Here is a 22,175-nt window from a genome sequence, read left to right as displayed (position 1 = left end):
TCCGTGACGGAACTACTGGGAAGTTTTTTTCCCACTAGTTCCGCGGAACTACTGACACGCATATTTTTGTCCCATTAGTTCCGTTAATAAATAAGTATCGATACAAGTACAGTCATACACATAAATTGTTAATAATAAGGTTTATTCCTATAAATATTTAGGGATAAAATCGTCAATTTACAGGCAAAGGAATAAAATAAATGTAAGCAGTATGCAAGATGTGTTTTAAGCAAGCGTCAGAAATGTAAGTTCCAGCGTCTTTCAAGATTTTTTATTGGCTGATTATAACGACTCTGACGATGCCCTACGAATTTTAGTGTTTAGTTCAAATGAAGCAAAACATCTCTTCAAAAGTGTAGCAAGTTATTTTAGCGACGGAACTTTTAAAAGTTGTCCGAGGCCTTTAACAACTGTATACTATAAACAGGAATTTAGGTAGCACCGAGGCCACAACAAATATTATTCCTTTAGTATACGCACTGTTTAACAAAAAAAATCGCTGATTTTGCACAAGCGGCTGTTCAGGCTTATCACGAAACTTTTCCGGAAGCAAAACAGAGTGGCTGCTATGTTCATTTAAAAAAAATATATGGTGTAAGGCATAACTATTAAAGGCTAAATAAAAAGTTTAATTACATTCAATACTAGATTTAGTTTGATTTTCATTCAGCCACTGTTGTTATTCTTGACCTATTATTTTTATTATTATACCTTAACCTATTCTTCATAACATAGCAGCCACTATGTTCTGCTTCCGGAAAAGATTCGTGATAAGCCTGAATAGCCGCTTCTTCAAAATCAGTGATTGACGATTTTATCCCTAAATATTTATAGGAATAAACCTTATTATTAACAATTTATGTGTATGACTGTACTTGTATCGATACTTATTTATTAACGGAACTAATGGGACAAAAATATGCGTGTCAGTAGTTCCGCGGAACTAGTGGGAAAATAACTTTCCAGTAGTTCCGTCACGGAACTGGACCACGGAACTATTGGGAATAAACCAAAAAAACATATATCTATCATCGCTGAACACAGGATGCTTCCCACTCTAGTTCTGTTAAGCTTTGCATATGGACGAAAGTAAACGACTCTCTTATGGGATTATAATAATTACAGTAAACTGGACAAGTAGACATACATTTTGAATCTTAATCGCAGCGACAGAAACAAGCCGCAAGTATCCAGGCTGGCAACATAACGGCGCAAGTTGGCAGCGCCCGGCTCACGAGTCGCGGCACGATGCAGTTTGTGTGGAATTAATCCTTGTTGCTACTTTAGGACGGCTGTGCCTCTGCTTGCACTGTGACCAGTAGGTGTGATGAAAGTTTGGGATTTGTCCTAAATATTTTTTTGTACTTTTACGGTATGTAATCTCTCCGCGGATATAACATAACTCTGTATCTCTGTATCAGTATCCTTTATACATATACTCTTACGCATACGCGTTATTTATAACTGTTCAATAGCATCCCAATGTAGTGCTGAGTGCTCTCTTTTCTTCTTCTATTTATATTGGTCTATAGGTAACAACGGTCAATTCCGAAAAAAGGAATCGAAATGTCCTTCTGAATCAAAGAAAAGAGGAACATTACAAACTACTTTAGGTACTATGGGCCACATGGTCACCCTACACGCAAAAGTGGTTGGCCACTGGGATCACACTAAACCATTACACTAAGCACCACGTTATCTTAGTAAAAACTTAAAACTTTGTCACATTGGGACAATATGACGTCTTTAGTACATTCTTATGCACAAAAATGTAAGTTGGTTCGTTGACTGTTCTTATTTTCTCAGTCTTTTACAGAAAAGCTTTCCTTACTTTTAATAAACTGTAAAATCTTCAATTAGTTGCCTAAAAACCTTACACTCAACAATTTGCGTAAAACAAAATAAAATCGAAGTAAATATTTTTAGTAAAAGCTTCTACACAAAAAATATTCCATTATCACATCTATGAATAAGCTTTTTGCTTTGTCATAACTAGTTTTAAGGGTAGAGAGTGCTTTCCAAAGAGCGGCTAACGCAAGGCTTTGTACTGCAAACTCGAATATGTTCGAAAAAATGGATTTTGGTTCCGAAAATACTCGTAAAACAAAATATTCTATGAGCAGTTTTGTGTAGAGTTTTGTGTTGGTATAGCACACGGTATAATTGAATGTATGCTCTACTTGAGAATAGGGAAATGTCCCACTAATTGTTTATTCTCAGAACTGAAATTTATCAGCAAATCAACTTAAGTTATTTGAGACTTTTTAGCTGTTCCGAATAGGCTTTCTCTGATTTAATGGTACCATTACGTACAGTTTATTCCAAGGGCAGACTTCTTTCAGAAATACTAAAATTGAATACCTACTCAGTTACAGCAATACTGGTTATGATTACCGAACGTGAAGTAAATGTTCTTTTGTAACTTTCTGAATGTGGCTTAAGATTATTTTACTGTGCTAGATACGCCACAGATCTAATAAAAAGAGAAATGATGACTTCTAATGATCTAATGCCAGCTCTACGGAAGAGGAAGAAGTCTCTACATAAGTAGAGCGCTATCTCGTATTAATAACTGTACCAATTTAAAGATGTGTTTCTAGACCTCAAAAGTCTAGAACAATCTCAACATAAATGAAGACAATCAATAAATAACGACAATAGTCAATAACTTATCAAAGAAATTCCCGCTAATCGCTGATTCCTTGTTCTATGTTACTCGAAACACAACCAATTATATCACGGATCAAATAAGTACCTAATTGGTATTAAAAAAAAAACAAATATTTTGCTTTCTCTGAATGTCGAATGATTTGCTTAATTTTCGTTCTTAACTCTGTTATACAATTACGTATAAGTACCCACATTTAGGTTAGCTTGTAAAAAGATCTTCATTTTTCTTAAATAATCCAACATTCAAATACTTTGAGCGGAATTATTTTGTTATCAAGTTAATGTTCCTCTTCAAGAAATATTTACCTTGTAAAGGAATTGTAAGAGTTGATTGTCCTATTATTAAATGCAAAGTATTGTGTAAACGGATTTAGTAGAGTTATAAGGAAATAAATTGTTTTTTCCGAAGAAAATAATCACAAATTCTATGAATTTGTTCAATTTGATAGAAGGATACGAAAAAGAGAAAAATACATATAAGCAGCAACCAATTTTAAACAGTAATATAGTACACGAATACTCTACAAATAATTCATGACATTTCACAAACACCTTTATACGATTTTGTGGCGAAAGATTCGAACGTTTGGCGGATTTTATGATCCCCCTGGGAAGCGGTGCAGTACGTGTGTCTGCAGAAAGGTTGTATTACACATCGCCGAGTTTTACCCAATAATTGAAACGGTACATCGCATCTGTTAATAAATAACAATCTTCATCTGATGATATTCGTAATTTATAAAATTGCACTTGTTTTATTTTTGTAACATAACCATTTTTATTTGCTGTACTGTTTTTTCTCTCTTTTTTAAATGGATAAATACGAGTATCTTTATTAATTTGTCTTCTTAAAAGTTTTTCCGAAAATTCAAGTACCTTTACAAAATAAACATTTCAACTAGACGACATTTTTATTCCATTGAACGAAACTGAGGCGATATTTACCAACAATATAAGTGAGCAATATTCAGAGTACATTCAAAAATAAATCTGATTGTACACAAAGAAAAACAAATCAATTCCCGTATAAGACAAAATAAACGGCACAATATAGACACAAGTTTAGAAACACCGCACAGATATTATCCGAGCAAGTTTCGCGCAGTATATTCTTTAGTGAAATATTGCCTCTCGCACTAATATATATCTCCGTACACGAGCCTCGCAATATATGAATAACAAATATATGTGATTGTTTCATGCACGGAACAATGCACGCTGTACGATAGCGAATTCCTTTAAATAATACGCCGAATAAAACATTGATCGAATGTTGCTCCGAATTAAATGGTGTGAATTACAATTCTGATGGACAAACGAACTCAAAGTTTCAGCGGTGATTTGTTTTTGTTTTTGTATACTAAAATCGAAACAAGAAGAGGATTTGTGGGAGTCATACAAAGAAAACAATGTAAGGATTACTTCATATAGCATTTATTTTTCAAGGATCGCTAAATAGAAAATAATATGAAAGTAAATACAATTGTAAATCGCTTTGTACTGTTATTGCCGGTTTATTGTTCTTAAGTACAAAAATACGATTTGCCTGGAATTACTTGGATGAGTATTATAAACGTTACGATACCGTAAACTCTTGAACCCCAAGAATAGACATGCAAATTAATGTCTTAAAACCAACATTCACGTGGGAGGATCTAAGGGGAAAAACTAGTCACGCATGAAAGTATTTAATTTAATGTTTGAAAATCATCATAATATAGTTACAATCCGTTCATTATGATGAAGAAAACGATTGCCAACCTTCTAATCCAGGATATCCGTTTTCGGACCAGGCATTTATTCCGCAAGTGGGATATATCATTACTTTTATGTACATATTTTTTTGGAGAAAGCTGATGTCGACAATGCCTATCTGACTACTCTGAGAAGACATGTCGAAACTAACTCAGGGAACTATAATTAAATATTCATAGGAAATATCAGCCCTGTAAGTACAAAAACAACAGCTGATTTAAATCAGTGTACTCAGATTATTGTGGTATAATTTTTCACTTTACAAAGTCTTGCTCGCAATTAAAGAGCAAAGGGCAGCGAAATCAGCACAATTTGAAAAGGCCAAACTTTATAACAAGGGTAATTTGTGCCACGGAAGACTAATTGAGTAACAGATGAACTTCAGAGTGTTGTTTTAATGCCGCGAAAGACTTCATTTGTAGGTGAACTTTCAGTTTCTTTTTTGTCTAGAAAGTGTTAATTGTTGTCAACTTTACCAAGAAAGAATCCATCCTTAAGAAAGAATTCATACTGTCCTATTCATAACATAGATGTGAAAAGCAAGTGACAGAAAATTGTGTCAATAGCATTAGTAGGTCAATATTGGTATTGATTAAATGGAAAAGACGCGTTTATATATTGATATTCAGTTTATTATGATTTTTTTTAAGAAAGATGATTGACATTGTAGACAGCTGTGTTTAACAACATTAATGTCCATAAGTTTACTGTGTAGGGATGGGGTAAAAATGCGGCTTTGAAAAAACGGTTCCATCCTTGATTTTGATTGCACACAGCTGTGTGGTAGTGGATGTGGTTCCGAAGATTTGGGTTCAAGCCCCGAAAAATTATGGTGAGAAGATTTTTCAATGAGCGTTATTATCGCCAACAAACTGTTATACAGTTTGACGATTTTGTTGACTTTCGATAATTGTGTGCCTTTGTTTTGAATAAATAAATAAATGTGCCTCTGAGTTTAATCATTTTATTGGAAATCAAGTTTCTTATTTCAAGAGTGGTTTTTTACATACAAATAAAATTACGGGTCAATGAATGTCAAAGTGTTTATTTGAATGCTCTACATGTTTTATTTATTGTAAACAGTCATTTGTTGATGACCGCACCGGCCATTACAAAGCCATTCCTCAGGCACTTGATCCAAGCACCAATGACATTATTTACAACAAAAAGGCATCACAAATACACGACAAAATGAAAACATCCATTATAAAGTACTGCAAAAAACCAACAAACATTGAATTGTTTATTTTGAATTACATTTAAACATGATCGTACTTTAATACTGATTGAGTATAGTGAAAATGTTTACAACCACAGGCTGTACATTGTTAAATCATAGCCAAAAGACGTATTTAATAATTTATTATTGCGGGTTATTTTTTGTTTTCATTATGCAAACATGCGTTTATGTGAATATTATTAATATTTAACAATGCTTTCGATCCTCAACGATGCGTTTCTCTAAAAACTTTCTGTTGCCTGCGGTTTTCTAAACCAATACAAGCTTTAAACTAAAAACTGCAAGAAATAAGTGAATTCCTCTTTAAAAGACGGGCGACGCACAAGACTTCTGACTCCTTTGGTCTTGCGTATGTCCATGGACGGCGGTAATCGCGATAGGTCTGCTCGTTAGCTCCAGTTAAAAAAAAAGTCTTTACAACTCCTGTATTCCTTTAAAGAAACACTTCAAATTAAATCAGTAAATTTATCCTGTAAGGTTTCGCTTGACAATTCAAGAAACGCGGTCGTTATGAAACATAACATACAACATAGTTATCCAATGTATTAAACAAATAGAGCGAGGTGCAGAGTATTTGCTTGGTACACTGCGAACAGTACGGAACACAGTTAAGGTCTTATACTTGTTGGGGACAAGCTTATATACTCTAGTCTTATTTCTCAGATTAGAAAAAAAAAACAGTTTTGAAGTAAAGTTCTTAAGCGACCACGTTGGAAAGAGAGGGGTTATTCTTGAAGTTATGAGGAGCATGTGGCGGTTATTATTAGAACCTTGCAGCTTGTAATCTTATTGGCTAGTACCGAGAACACGTGTGAACTGTGTTGTGCATTATATTACTAATATACTTGAGGTTTCTTTGCTTCTATTTTAGGTACAGTGTACTGAACTCGAGCACAATTTCAATAGAAAAGGAGAATAAATGAAATAATTTACAAAGGAGAGCTTGGACTCTATCTTACTAAAATAGCTTTGCTATTGGCTTAACTATCTCAGATAACAACAAGTTGTGGAATACACTACCACATACCTAAAACTATGAACAGAAACAACACCTAGCCTAATAATAAAAGTGTCTGTAGGTACATACCATTTCTCTACAAAAAACCACATCGCAATGTATAACGCTGCCTAACAATTTGTTACGATCTGCGGACTATCAATATCTTATAGCTAGAAAATAGTCTGGAAGTAGAGCAGCATATTTCTGGGCTGGTCCTTCAAGTCTCAGTGGGCAGCGAGCCATTCTAATTTAGTATTCAGTTGCCTCCAATTTACTGTTATCGCCAACAAAAAGTTATGATTTACGCGGAACCCGCCGCGAAACAGTGGGGCGTCTAATTTGTGATCTCGTTTCGTTCTTAGTGTCGAGATGAATAGCTAGGGTTAAGTAAACACTTTTAAATTGCTTTTTGTTGTTGTGTTTTGTTGATACATTCAACATCGAAGAATTTACTTTGATACTGTTCCGTTTAATATGAGAGGTTTTTTTATGCAAAGATTAAACAATCGTTTAATTATTATTAGACATTTTGATTTTCAGGAAGTGGTTGTCTACCAGTCGCGATGCTATTTGATAGTATCAGGTCATAACTCTGTAAACTTTGATATCAATTAAATGCTCTCGGAACATAAAGATGAAAGGAAACCTTATTCGAGACTAAATAACTTGCCAGAAATACTGGAGGAAGTAATAAGCATTCCTTATTCAGAACATTCAATAGACGGTAGTTCAAACTTCTCGGAACATGATCGATGATATTCAACCTCCTGCGCGCTTATTACGCTCTATCATCAAACTCTTAAATCCAAACTAACTTTCGTAGAAGTGAGACTTCGCTATACCCATTGTATAGCGCTGTCTCTCTCCCTCAATCCTGTTTGAAAAGCTCGTAGTACGGTCACTGAAGTTTGACCTCAACAACCGTGGGACGTTCTAAGAAATGTTCGTTTCAATTTAATTTACAACTTCTCCATTTAAAGTGATGCAAAAGGCAGTTCAAAAATTAATTTGAAAAGTTATGATGTTTACTATTAACGCCGGTTTCCTAGTCGGTATAGATCTTGATTCCTTTTGGCTTAAAAAAGGGATAATTTGAAAGTGTCTATAATTTGTGGTATCCTTAATAACGCGATCAACTTACCTTGATATCTTTATAAAACGGAAACCTAACAAGAGACTTATCTGATGACTTAAACATAAAAATGGACTTATTTCTTTAAAAACCCAGAATTCTTCATCCACATAAATAAATCTGTCAAATAACACGTAACACAGGTTCACGTGCCGTGCTCGTGTAGTTAATTTGCGCAGCGATGCGGCAATGATTCGATTCTCGGGGCATTACTGCCGGGGCTCGGCGAAAGAATCCACTACTTAGCGCTTTCCGAAGTAAATCGCTTTATAAAGGTAAGGTAGAGTAGCTATGAATAGGGAGTGGGTATTGAAATTAATTGTTTTAGAAATGAAAAAAATGAGAATAAACAGTTGATTTATAGTAAATTTGTTATTTATACTAAAATACACAAAGTGATGGCGTTCACCCAAACTAAACTCACCATGGCAACACAAATTCATTTCCCCCGCACACAACGCAAATGAAACCAACTGCAATTTACGTCGCAGTTGCGAGTGAAATCCGACATTTGTGACATTTTGCAAAACGCCCGCACCATAATCTCAGTTAATCCTGACGAATAAATAAAAGGCACGATTGATTGGGTCCCGAACAATAGGTATCGCACAAAGGACGGAATGTAAAGTAAACAGAAATCAGACCGTTTCATCTTGTTCGAGTTTATTCTCAGGTGGAAATTTGTCTATAAACAAACCACAATAGCTGCGAGCGCCGACCCGCATACTAATGTATGAGGGAGTGGCTCCACTGCTGAGACGAATTATGATTTTGGGCGCCATGATTTATGCTAATACATAAGGCTTAGGTCTGTAAACACTGGATGTTTTGGGAAAAATAAACCACCCGAGTTATTGTTCGAGCTTGCTAACAAAGTGGCGAGCTCATGCAATTTTGACGAGGACTCTGCTTTTACTAGTTTTTGCGGGATTTTATAAGTCGCTTTATACCTTGGTTTTAATAAGCTTTAAAAAGAACAAATACCCGAGCGCAGATGTTTCCTGAAATGAACTTGGTAAATAAACTTAATAATTCACTCCCAGGAATTAATTAGTTTTCAATTACTAATAATAGACACCTGTAATAACATTAACAGACATTATTCAATCTCAAACCAAATCGGTGAATGACGTATTAATTTATCAAAGTCACATCGAATTCTCTTTCCCAAGAATTTTGTAATAAAGTGCCTTTTGTAGCATAGAATTCGTGTAACAATGGACTTAGGTCCACGGGTTCACATTGGCGTGCAGCACTCGCGGACTTTTGATTCAATTACATTGTATTGGATTGATCCCTCATCCCGAAGGTAGCTAAATACTGATACATCGCTCTCGTTACACAAGAACATGACTAAATGGGTTTCCAGTTAGTGTGGCTGAATAAATACGTCTCTCTAATTGGATAGGAGACAAATCTTTATTAGAATTGAAGGTTCCATTTGTGTCCTTTGTATCTTGTCTCAGCACTTTATCGATTTATTTGTTAAGTTTAATTAAAGATAACATGAGGACTTCTCAGAATTTTTTCTATGGTAACCATTTTTTTCCTCCGAAGATTCAAATGCAGTGTTAAAAAGATTTCTATTTATCACTATAAAACTCAAGAATAAATGAGATCTATTTTCTTAGTACACAAGCTTACGACAAGTTTCATACCAGACATTTTCAAATTGTGCTATCTCCTAACGAACCTGCAACATACGTTTTATTTGGAATCAAACTCAGCGGCACGCATTTGATTGATGATGTTAAGAGTTCGTGACTAAAACCGAAACGGTTTTAAAAATGCTTTAGAATCTGTCGAGTGACGGGAGCAGCCGTTCGGATTTTTTAATCAGGAATTGACCTCCAGTCTGTATAGAAGATTGGAATATCTATCGTAGGTAAGTATGAAGATTTATCATATCTTTTTTTTTACTTGGACACTACCATTATCCTCTAATGGACATATTTCAGTAATCGGCAATGACGTTTAATCGTAACGTTACACTTGGTCTTGTCTTAAAGGAAAAGTATTCTAATGATACAAGGGGCTGTTATGTTGTTTTTTTTTCTCCTTGAATTGTATGCTCCAACAGGGGCGAGAGTTACGGACACAGATGAAACGGGATATCAACTAGTTTATTTCGAAAGATAAATCGCAAAAAATAATTCCAGTTTTAAAAATAATTCTACTCTTTTATGTTAATAAAGCCAGCCAGCAAGTTTTAGCAGGTCTTGAGTCACAAGTGGCCCTCTGTAATAAGGTATCCCTCAAGGAGGCTTGTTTCGCCCTCTACAGTGCTCGCGTTCGACTAACATGAATAAAACCTTTTGTCAATCGCTTTCACTTTGATCAAGACAACTTAAAAGGCTTTATCTTTAAGGTTTGTTGTTAAACAAATCTTTACTTCATCATAATTAAATTTGTATTTTAAAAAAGCTTTTGGTATAGCCAGTGTCTTAGAAGAGAACAACTTGCAAAATATACTTTAAATCGATATGTTTTTCTAGTAAAGTTGAAATGTAGTAATATATCTGGCGCTAATGTCTTTCGTGCACGAGTCAAATAGAATAGATCATCATGTCTGACAACTTTAGTCATAAACACTACCTAAAAATGGATCCGAGAAGGATTTGTTGTATTTAAAATAAACCATTAATTGCATTCATTTTTCATAATAACCAGTTATTAAACACAATTAAAGATCGTTTTAACCATGTTCACACAAGTTCCCAACGTAACTGGAGACCTCCGTACCACACTCCAGTTATAAACGTATTTATGGTGATACGCAGTTGATTGATGGTGTTTGATCGCGGACCAGCTAATGTTTGAGCAAACGCCACGAGTTCAGATGGATTCAATATACTGTTATTGTGATTTATGGTAATGTTCACAAGAATAGGGGACCAATTCCTGTATTATGAGAACTTGAAACATAACCGATGTATGAATTGCGACGAGATTTTGTATTACACTGCATAGCTCTATCCCGTTCCTTCTCTTTCAACTGTCTTGCTTTAAGAGTTTATATTCAGTCTTCAATTCAAATTACTTTTACAAGACATAGGTACGCTTTAGCGAGAACTTAAAAATATTTAGGGCATATGTAGTTCTGTCGGTAAACAACTGAGATGAATAATAAATCACGGCTTGAGAGATTTATTTGCAGGAGTGCGTTGACCACGGATGTGTACGATTACTTCCTGAAGATAAATGTGGAGAAAAACACTCACATAATAAAGTTATATTTGTTTATTGCTGATCTTGCTAAAGCACTACATAGGGTATTTGACTATACCTTATCATAGAAATCTATCAGTCCGTTAGACACATCTTCAAAAATATTGAATAAGTGTTTTTCATTTTACCACACCATTAAAAAGTAATATGACGTGCTGGTTAAAGGTGTACTAGTAAGTGACGTCACACGATATGATAATTCGGTGTACTTTATACATTTTTCGTTTAAGGGAAAAAATAAATAATACGTTACCAATATTTTTTGGAAATCTGTCTTATGTATTAAATAGGATATTTTTTGTCATATAACCGCAGCCCTATTAACAAATCGAGCCTATTAAGAGCGCGAGGCAGGTCACCAATGCGTTGGACAGACCAAATCAAAACTGCCCTCAATGGCCTTCTACATGAATGCACAAGGCGAACTGCAGTGCGGGAGGAATGGCGGCGGATTGTAAAGCTTGCCACCACCCCTGAAGTGACGACCACGACCACTCTGGCAAGAGTGTAACGACAAGGAAGAAGAAGAAGATTAACAAATCAGTCATCCGACATAATTTAAATAAGTAACGTTTCTGTTAATTAAAAGATGTCATCAAATTAATAAATGCAACCAGAATATACATACAACACGTAGTAAATTCATTTCCCTAATGATAAAGAAGACGCAAACCGCAGCGGCCATTTATTTGGTCTTAACGTGAGACTAAATCCACATTAGAAAGATCATTATGTAAATGGTGCGTCTCATTGTGGAGCTAACACTGCTCGCTATGATTAATTGGTGGAAGACTGGGCTTTCTGCGAACACTGTTATACACTTTACTGTGGATAGGCATAGCTCTACGCATAGGTATGGATGTGTTGCATATGTAGACAGTCACACTTAATGTGTATGAACACCGCTTTCGCCCCTCCTTCATTTGTATTAAGACATATTTTATTGGACATGTCTAAATAGGGAAGCTGATGAAAAAAATTATTAATCCATCAGACATACTTCCATTTTCAAATATTGGAGACATTGTTAGGTTTACGCGAATGTTAGACATTGAAATTAAACTACTTTTACGGAATTTATCTCGGTTTAATTTTTGATTTTAGTTCCCGACGTTGACCGTCTGCCCGTGACCATAATACCTGCAAAGGTGTCTAAACGTCGGGAACTAAAATCAAAAATTAAACCGCGATAAAATCCGTAAAAGTAGTTTAATTTCAATTGGAGACATTATTTTTCCTTTTATGATGTCACTTACTAGTAAGCTTTTTAGTAACAAGTGATGTTACTCGACCCCACTACTACATTTAAGTGCTTTTTAAAGACGTTATGAAATACCTTGCATGCTTTATTTGTATGTAAACGCATGTTTAACAAAGAAATGATCTATATCGTTATTTTTAAATAAAATACGTATTCAAATTATTTTTTGTCAATTTGTCTGATGTAGTTAACAGATTTATATTATCAGACTCTGTCAAATATCCTATTATGAAGTGAAGCGACAACCACAAAACATTCTAGGTGTTAAATTAATCTTAATAACCTACTAATAAGCACATATTTTTATAGAAAATATTCTTAAAAGTATATTTCCATCCCAATGTCTCCAAAGACTTGCATCCAGCATGCATAAACCCCGGTCCGGAATAAAATATATCTGAAACATACATATTTGTTCGAGAGTCCTATGGCGGCTCTATTTGTCCGGCTATTGTGCCAATAAGCTGTTCAAATATCACTTCATGAAAATATACAACTGGCTTTGAACGTCATTTTTATTTCGAAACATATTTGTATTGGGTGCTGTCCCAGATTGGGGGTAACTGTTCGTTGTATAAGAAATAAAAGTAGAATCAATAAAGTTGCAGTATTTAACGTTTTTTAGACGGGTCTGACAGACAGACAGTATAGATTTTCCTTAACTTAGTATAGTTTTTTTTTATGGTGTGAATTAAAATATCCGCATTGTAACAAAGTGGTATAAATGAAAATATTGTTATCGTAATATGTATCTTCTTTTATTACTTCGCAATTTAAAAATCATCTTGAATTAATTAAAACTATGTCAAGGGAGACTAATTAAAAAAAATGAAGTGCAGGTTAATTTATACCGTGGGATTATAGGGGTTAATATTTCCTAAAAGGGCTCCGTATGTTAAGCCCATGTCCTTATTTAAGCCCACCAAGGAGGCTTACGTACTCTCTCCGGAGGACTTAATAACATGAAAGATAAATCAACAACAACACTGTTTTAGCGCCTCTATAATATTTATGATAATAATTAATTTACCATTCATTAATATGACACATTAACTTGAGAGCTTCTTGAGACACTACGGTATTTCGTTTTTTAAAGTAACAATAAATTTGATGCGATAATAGTACCGAAAAGTGCATAGTACGAGACCATATTGGTACTTAATTGAATATTTAATAGATCATGTGCATGTTTTGCCTGTCTGTCTAAACTGACTGGCTAAATTTCCCGCCAAACACTGAACGTAAATGTCAGACGGCTATGTGAGTTACTCCTTAGAGATTTCACTAAATAACTACTGGAATAGGATGGCTTTGGAATGAGCGAAATGCATATAGGTAAACTTTTATACACTTAAATATAAGAATTGTACTGTAAAATGCGTCAAAAAAGTTTTGACTCCAACATCTCAGTATCAAAGAATTCCAAACATGGGAAGAAGTCGTCTTACACATTCACAAACGTAGCAGCAATTAACGGCCGCCTCGTGACAGGGCACCAAAAAACCTTTTGTTCCATTCCACCGAACCACTGGCCTTTGAAGGAATGCACCAAGTCAAAGGCGCATCGAGCGTAACGTCAAAAGGAAATACAGTATAATTCAAACTGGTCTCTGAAAAGGGAAGAAAGAATCGCGCATGCGCCGAGCGCGCTCCACAGCCTCCGCTGAATGGTGGTCGGGCGAACAGTAGCTCCACGATCGCGGCCCCGACTCAAACGAGCGAACGAATCGAACGCGCGCTAAACTACGAAAACTTTTATAAAAATGCGACGCTGTCGCTCTAGAATTTGGAACGTTTTTTGATTAAAAAATAACCCTTGGTTTCTTTTAGTGACAAGATGAGTTGGTTGAAAAACTTTGTGATGAAGTGGTCACAGTTGTTTGTTCTCGGAGTTTCAGTGTTGTTTCGGTGTACGGATTCTGTTGGTAAGTTTTATAAACTATTAGTACAAAACACAAAAACTATTACCTAAGTATTCAAATTTTATATTTTCCACTATTACTACAATTTTTGTTTAAAGGAAGTATTTTGCTAGCCGTATATTAATGCCGTCGACGCCAATTAATCGTGTAACTTAATTTAAAGTTCGTGAACTTAATTTGTCACGAGCCGCGTCGTCTTTTGTAGTGAATAAATAGCTAACAGCGCCTTAATAAAGCGACCGGTTACTAAATGTATACAGTTAGGAATAATTTAGACAAAGTTTTGAATAATGTTTCGGTGCGGTAGTTCAATGTGGTATGTCCAGCTATTAATATAAATAATGTGACAAAAGTTGTTTTTTCATTTGTGTGGCTTTTGTATTTTTAAACGAGGAGTAAAATATTAAAAAGTTGACAAGATATCAATTCAGACGATATTTTTGATTACGGGTAGCTAACTTTTTACATATAAAATTCTGGTTAGGAAAATCTTTGTACCTATCTAACATATCAATGTTACTTCCTTAGTGTTCATAAAAAAGGAAACTCGGCTAGTTGTCAGTCGGACTAACGACTATTAGGGATCCATACGAATGGGCAAAAGAAAAACAAGGAGCCTATGTAATAGGGTTCTATTTTACCCTTTGTGAATTGAACCTTAAAAAGTACCTAGACATTTCTATAAACTAGGGATGTGGTATTGACTATCATATTGTACTAGTATTTTCTATTTGTAAGTCATGATGATAAGTCGTAGAAGTAGCAAAAATATTTGTTGTATAATGTTCAAGATCATCTTACGTACGATAACGCCATTATTAGTGTAAATGAGTCAGTTTTATTGATTAAGTGACGAGAACGACATGGTATTTAGATGTCGAATTCTTCTTTTAATCGGCTTTTATTCGCACCGGTGTCAATTGCATACCACATTTGATTGGCTTAATGGCTAGTACATAGATTTGCCGGGCACAATTATCAATGCACCTTTATATTTTAACTTAAGAAACCAGAAACTGAAAGAAGAAAGGTGAAATTATGCCCATTTAGATGTACTACTTAGCGGACGGCACCGGCAGTAAATAACGTTAATTTGACGGTACAAGATAACGTACTTAAACTACATATCATGCCTCAAGTAAACCGCATATGCGGTCCTAATACTATAATGATAAAGCTCGAATTCAATAATCTCGTATTAGTGATATTGGCTATCGAAGCTCATATCTATAGATATCTATTAGAACTTAACCCGCGCAGAAGATAATTACAATTATCCAAACTCCCCCGCTAGGATAAACTGTAATAAACTTAGGTTGCTGATAATCTGAACGGACATCATTAATCGCTATCGGATCAGACCTTACACTAACGATCTGAAGTTTGTTATCTAGTTACGAGAAGCTATCTAAACACTAATTGTTGAAACGCTGGGCTATCATACAGCTAATTGATCTAGGTTCGTATTTCCTAAGTACACCTACAGCAAGGACTATTACAAGATTTTACTTAGCGACACTAATGTCACCGGTCCCTTTGTCTGTCTAATCGGTAAGCAAGTCTTGCAAGTTGATTTTTTTTTGTGCAATATAACATGACAGAACTGATCTGATTCTGTAGCCGGAAGGTGACCAAAAGAGCTCCGCTAAGAAAAACATCATCGAGTTCAGATTTGCTTATTCGATTACTTTTATTCCATTCTAAAAAGTTTTAAGTTATTTTTTATGATGCACTATTTCCTGGTGTCCTTTTTTTGTAGCTGCTTGGTTGTAGCAACTTCTACTGCTTCATCTTTATGATATGTATAAACTGGTATTGGGGGGACAATGATTCATGTGAACGACATCGAACATAATAAACATAGGTAGATAATGTTTATAATAGTTTAAAGCTTGTTTTTTATTAAACAATCTGGAACAGTAAAGCAAAAAAAGATAAAGAAGGCTAAAAATCCAGACCACAGTACTCACCCCCAAAATAATAATTATTCCAAAACCCTCTCATAACAATACACGATGTGATTGAAATTCAATAAAGAACTTATCAATCACAATCGGAATCGCATTAAAATTAATTCGCTCATATTAAACACGAATAAAGTGCCAATCGAATGTAGATTAGCTGTGAATTGCGAATAATTCCAAGTAATTTTATCCGATTCCCGTTTCAAAGCTAAACGAAGTTTAGAGTGCCTTTAAAATATTATGAGTGCCTATTTGAACGGGGAAGACTCTCTTTGATTACCGTCATGAATAATGAGAGTATCGTAATGGTTACGATGTTTTCTATTATCAAAAAACAAATGAGAGTCATCGAGGTAATTTTCAATTTGAATGATCTAAAGATGAGAAGTCAAAATAATACATTTATGATGGTTACCACTTAAGATGAATTGGAAAACGTAGTTATATAATTTAGTGCAGTAAAATACGATACCGACGAAACGGAAGCTGCTATCGATTTGGGGCTTAACTAAATACCCTAAAGATTCTATTAAATCGTTTGTACGGGCAAAGTTGCAGCAATACTCAAATAAATAACAATTTTCGGTGGCTGGGTAAGCGACTTAACAGACACCGGCAAGTTAATACCAGTTCAATACTTTGCCAAACTTTGGCTTCAGCGGTCGAGTTAATAAATTGTTAATATGGAGCTCCGGGGAGAAACTGCGCCACTTAGTATAGGGGAAGGAATGAGGAATGTTAGCCGGCGAAGTATGCACCGGCTCACTCCAATTAGTTATTAAGACTTCGGGGAAACGTTAAACAGTGGTTTTAAACATCTTATGAGGCTGCAGAAAGGTTTGAGCAATTCTCTACATTATACTATTCCGAAAAAGAAATTAATAAAATTTGAAAAGTTTCGGGTTAGCCACGATCTTTTTCCAGAACCGAGATCCAAAAAGTATATTTTTGCTGTTCAGCTATAACATGTGTATTCTAGTTCCGCTATGTTACAGCTTCATTCAGTTAAATATTAAGCTTTATTTATAGCTCTTTTGTTCTGAAAATGTGTGGGCAGAGCTGCTTAGCTCACCAACGTTTAAATGAGACAGTTGATACTGTCATCTGTCCTAGTAGGTGGATCCCAGAGGGCAGAATATTTGACAAACGTTATTCCAAATTCTGAGAATTACAGACAACAGGAAACCGATTTTAGAATAAAAACACCCACATTCTCAAGGAAATTATTTTCTTAAGTGGCATTGGTTTCGTTTTAAGTCTAAGATGACACATAGAGCAGGCAAGATACAGGATAAGGTATCAGACAACTGAATCTGTGGATAAAGGTTGGTTGGTATCCTATGGTTGGGTAGCCAAATCCTCCTTTGACTACCCAGCCATAAATTATCAGTCAGCGATTATCTAATCCAGAACCCAATCCTCATATTTAGCTGTGGCATTTACTCCCACATCACCAGACGTTATATCAAGACGTGCATACATCTTAATAGGGTGTATGTGCTTGAGCGGTTCAGCGTGTTTGTGCCAGGTCTCATACTCTCAGCCAGCTCATGTGTGGCCATTATTATGTCATAGTGAGTCCTAGATCAAAGCTTGTGGTGGTGCTTGTTATGTTCATATCTAAACCTCAAACATAGTATTTATAATACACATTTCACAGCAGCCACTGAATAGGGTTTGACCAACAATCAACGTCAACAGAATTACTTCAATAGAGTGTAAAAGCATTGCTCGATAGGTTTCAGATATAATAATTCGATTGAGCTCAAAGAAATCCAGTTGAGAATTTCTTTTCACAAAACTAATTTGTTCTGATACGTTTACTCAATTACGGTACATTAACAGGCTTTGCTTTGTCCGCACACTTAACACTAACAAAATCAGCTCCGCTCTATACGGCAAATACTCGATTTAATCAAAGAAAAATACATTTTCGAATCTCTCGTTTCTTTTGAGACTTCCCATTGGTGTGGATACTGGGTATAATTGGGTTGTATTGAGGGCGAGTTGGGATCTCGAGTACTGAAGCAATTAGGTATTAATTTGTTTAGGAGTACCGTCCGAATGAACAATTGATGTGGTTATACGGAGTAGCGGCGCCATATTGGATTGGCCCGTTGTATTGGATTAGGCGTAAGTACCCGTTACGTCATCACGTTCTCCAGTTATTTGATTGGCGGTAATATGAAATGTTTATTAGGAAATGTGGGGGAGCTAGTGCTGCGAGATATTTGATTTTTGGATGACAAAACTAATAAATCCATCTTCAAATAAAAGATAGTGGTGAGTTTGTCGTGTGTTATATATTTACTTATTTTTATTGTTATACGGGGTATTTTTGGATCATTTAGAAGTATTTTTTTGGGTGCTTGTACAAAGTAGGTAACTCAATAGTCGTTAATTATTTTTTTATAAAATCTAAAATTGGCGATAAATAAATAAGATGGTAACTAATCATCATAATACCAATCCACAAGGCAGATTAATCAGAACCTTGATAAAACAAGCGAAAAATGAAATTAATAATAAAAAATCTCAACGTATTTCCTTAAATAAACTAAAAAGGATAACAGCTACAAACAAATTTTCATCCCATAACATAGCGTATAATGCCAACGTAGCATAATGTCCATTTTCTATGATATACATAATTTTAAATTGCAAAATAATTTCCACTTAATTAATTCAAACAAACCATTAGCTTTGTAGATAAAATTAAATTTTATAAGCGAGGCACTACTCTAATTAGGAGCGTGTTCGTAATTTGGGTAACTATTACTGTATTTAGTAATTGGGAACTTGTTACTAATTCTCTTATGATAAGTTTATTAGTTAACGACTTGGCGGTACGCAGGGTTAACTAAATTGTCTTGTAATTACGTAGATTGTTACATCTTGTAGGGTTAGGTTAGGTTATATGTTATAACATAATACTCAGAGTTGTAAACTTTGCGTTTGACTATCTTATGATCTTTAATAACTCAAACTTTTCGAAAAAATTGACTACTTAAGACCTATGGTAAGACCACGGCCTTCAAAGTTGAGACAGATGAGAAGCTTAGAAGGCAAAATGCATTTTCGCTTTAATTTGAAAATTTATTTATTATTATTATTATTAAAACCCTATTCAATCTTCAGCTAATATCGGCACATCTAACCCGCGACTGCGTCCGTGTCTCGATGCACGTCGCGTCGGTAATGCGAGATGGGATAGATAATGACGTTGATAACCGCAGCGATGCGATGCCGGCGTCGAGCGTATCGCGGTGACGCTGCCGGTGAAATAAGGAGCTTTAATGAGCTTATAGAACTTTATGAAGTTGTTGCGGATTTTTAGATTGAAAGAAATCTGTCTTGCTCTTGAAAATAGGAGGAGGGAAATAATATTTGTGATTGTAGGATGGTGATTAGTAAAAACATTATTGGATAAATAATAAAGGCAACATAAAAGAGTAAAGTTTAATTCCAAAAAGGATTACGAAATTTATTTCCGCTACTACGAAATAACTTAAATATAAAGTTAGAACCAATATAACTCATTCCGCAAAATTCCTCTATTCATACAAGGCAGGCAACCATAATATAACAAAAATGTTAAAACAAATTTATAATTTAAAACAGAAAGGACAAAATAGTTCGGATACTTTACATATTTGGCCGCGTATTGGGTCGCCGATATCTCGTCGAAGAGACTCCCACCGCAGGGGAGGGGGGGGGCGAGGGGGGGGGGTAAGCCATATCGATGACAGAACAAAATGAAATGGCGGATGTAGCGAATATGCCTATTTAATAATAATAAAGAAGACACGAGTGAGATGACATGTTTCATCAATCAATAAAAAAAATGACTCTTTTTAAGGAGAGTAAGCGATGCTATTATTTTTTATTGAATGCCAGTGATAAGTTGGCTTTGACAATATTTGGAGGCAGAGACGCTAGCTTGCTATCGGATGTGTTATTATGTTTTCCAGCTATACCGTGGTTTCGACTAAGGCAGTTCGACGTATCCCCACGCCTTGCCTTTGAACTCATGAACATTTAAAAAAAGGTGTGCTTGTATTAATGACATCACAATAATCACGAGGAAAAAATTTTCGTACTTTCTTAAATATAGCCCTAATAAGTAGGTACATAAGTAACAACACTTCAGCCATCAGAGAGTCCTTATGTCTTAGCAATAAGGTTGTATTTTGTATTGTTTAGTACCTCTATTCTAACACCTTTAACTGAAACCGAAATATCAGTCACTTTGACGTCAGATTGTGAACAAAAGCAGCGCCGGCGTCCATAGAAATGTTATCTTATAATAATTAACGCAGACAGGTAATCTTGACGTGCTCGCTCATTGCTCAATGGGCTGAACTCCAATACCGACTCGATTACACATAGAATTTATGATGTTATTGTAAACCCACGAGTATAGCAAACTCGGAGATGTATGGCGGCTGGAACAATGGATGTGACACAACGTGTGTGATCATCGAGATACAGGGTGATGTACGGCAGAAATGTCAAATGAATAACAAAAAATAAAGTATTAATGAATAGGTACTGTAATTTGAGTTAAATAGTTTCAATCCTCACCAAAAGTTGGCCCATGACACATAAAAAGATGTAGTAATGTGATAGAATTTAAATTCAAACTCACTGTGTTCCACTCTCACTGGTTGACGTTTCAAGATGTTTACATGAATTTTTCAAAATATATCTGCATTTCACATCAGATCTCTTCCCAACATTAAATTAAAATAATTTATAAAATATTTTTCAAGTTGGCTGTAACACCTACATATTACATCCAGGTCGAAAATAATAATTACCCGTATTTCGAGTAATAATTAAGATTTCCCTAGAAAACACGTTTTTAATCATTTTCTTCGCGCGAACATTAATTATACCGATACATAATCTGTAATGTTCGATTTACATATTAAACGAAAAATCACATTAAATCGTTAATACCGCCAGAGATGAGCATTAATTGAGTATGAATTTATTATGTGGTGACGGACTAAAGCAATTACATCAATTGTTTCATAAGTGTACAAATATTGGGATTGACATTTTGTAACGGCTATCTGTAAACATTCATTTAATCTATACTCGATATTAAATATTTTATTTTTAATTTAATTATTTACGATGAAATAAGACCTGTTACGCATAAAAGACCATGAACATTACCCAAAATCATTTGTGACATTCCCCATTGATTTTGATCGTACAAATTAACTGTAAAGTAGTGTAAAATCTTTCAATACTTACAATACATACTATTAAATAAAGTATACTAACCAACAGCAAACATAACTTTCAAACAAGATAGAAAAGAACTAAACCCATTAGGAATTAACATCACAAAATGACTGCCACTGTTGACCTAAGTTAGAAAGTCTCTCCAGCCTTGGTCCCAAGTATCTCTCAGATTAGTTGAGTAACGAGTGTTGCCAAGTGTAGGTATCACCTCATAGCCGCGTCACATTGATTTACGACGCCAGATTATGTCGGTTCACGCTTGTAGATTACCGGACTTTTTGAAAATTTCTTCCGTAATAATAAAACGGAATTACGGTCTGATTGCTTGTTTCTGGAGGTAGGCAATTAAAGATATGATTGTTTGTTTGTTAAATCGATCTTATTGTTTTTATTTTAGATTAACAAAAACATATTTCTCTGAACATAAAAATGCCCTCACAAAAGTTCTCAAATCGTTTACAACAAAACATTTTTTTTCTATTGCTACTTAAATATTAACAAAAAATTATTTTTTTTTTGTAAATCTTTATGAAAAGCGACTCTTAATGTATCTTTATACCTGGAGATCACGTTAAGTGTACTCAACGGAGGGTCTCTCTCAAGAACACTTGACAATAGTCCGTCCTAAACTGCGCGTCCGTCGGTCAACGTAATGTCAATTCATAAACTAAATTATTACCAAATATTTTTTGTATGACAGTTCTTTTCTACTTTTGTTTTTGAGAATGATTTAAGTTCACATTAAAT

General features: G+C 34.9%; 1 protein-coding gene across 1 annotated transcript in view; it reads left to right on the top strand.

Moving 5' to 3' along the window:
* The first annotated feature begins 13,649 nt into the window (after positions 1-13,649).
* The window catches only part of LOC113500539 (protein amalgam-like), a 48,528-nt gene continuing 40,002 nt past the window's right edge, over positions 13,650-22,175 (top strand). Inside the window, exon 1 of the mRNA XM_026881369.1 lies at positions 13,650-14,211. Within this exon, the coding sequence (XP_026737170.1) occupies positions 14,124-14,211 (88 nt within the window). The 5' untranslated portion in view covers positions 13,650-14,123. The remainder of the gene's footprint in view (positions 14,212-22,175) is intronic.

Source organism: Trichoplusia ni, chromosome 14, assembly GCF_003590095.1.
Source record: "Trichoplusia ni isolate ovarian cell line Hi5 chromosome 14, tn1, whole genome shotgun sequence".
NCBI classification, from domain to species: Eukaryota; Metazoa; Arthropoda; class Insecta; order Lepidoptera; family Noctuidae; genus Trichoplusia; species Trichoplusia ni.
Note: the sequence above shows the minus strand (reverse complement) of the source record. Positions and strands in the feature narration are given on the sequence as shown.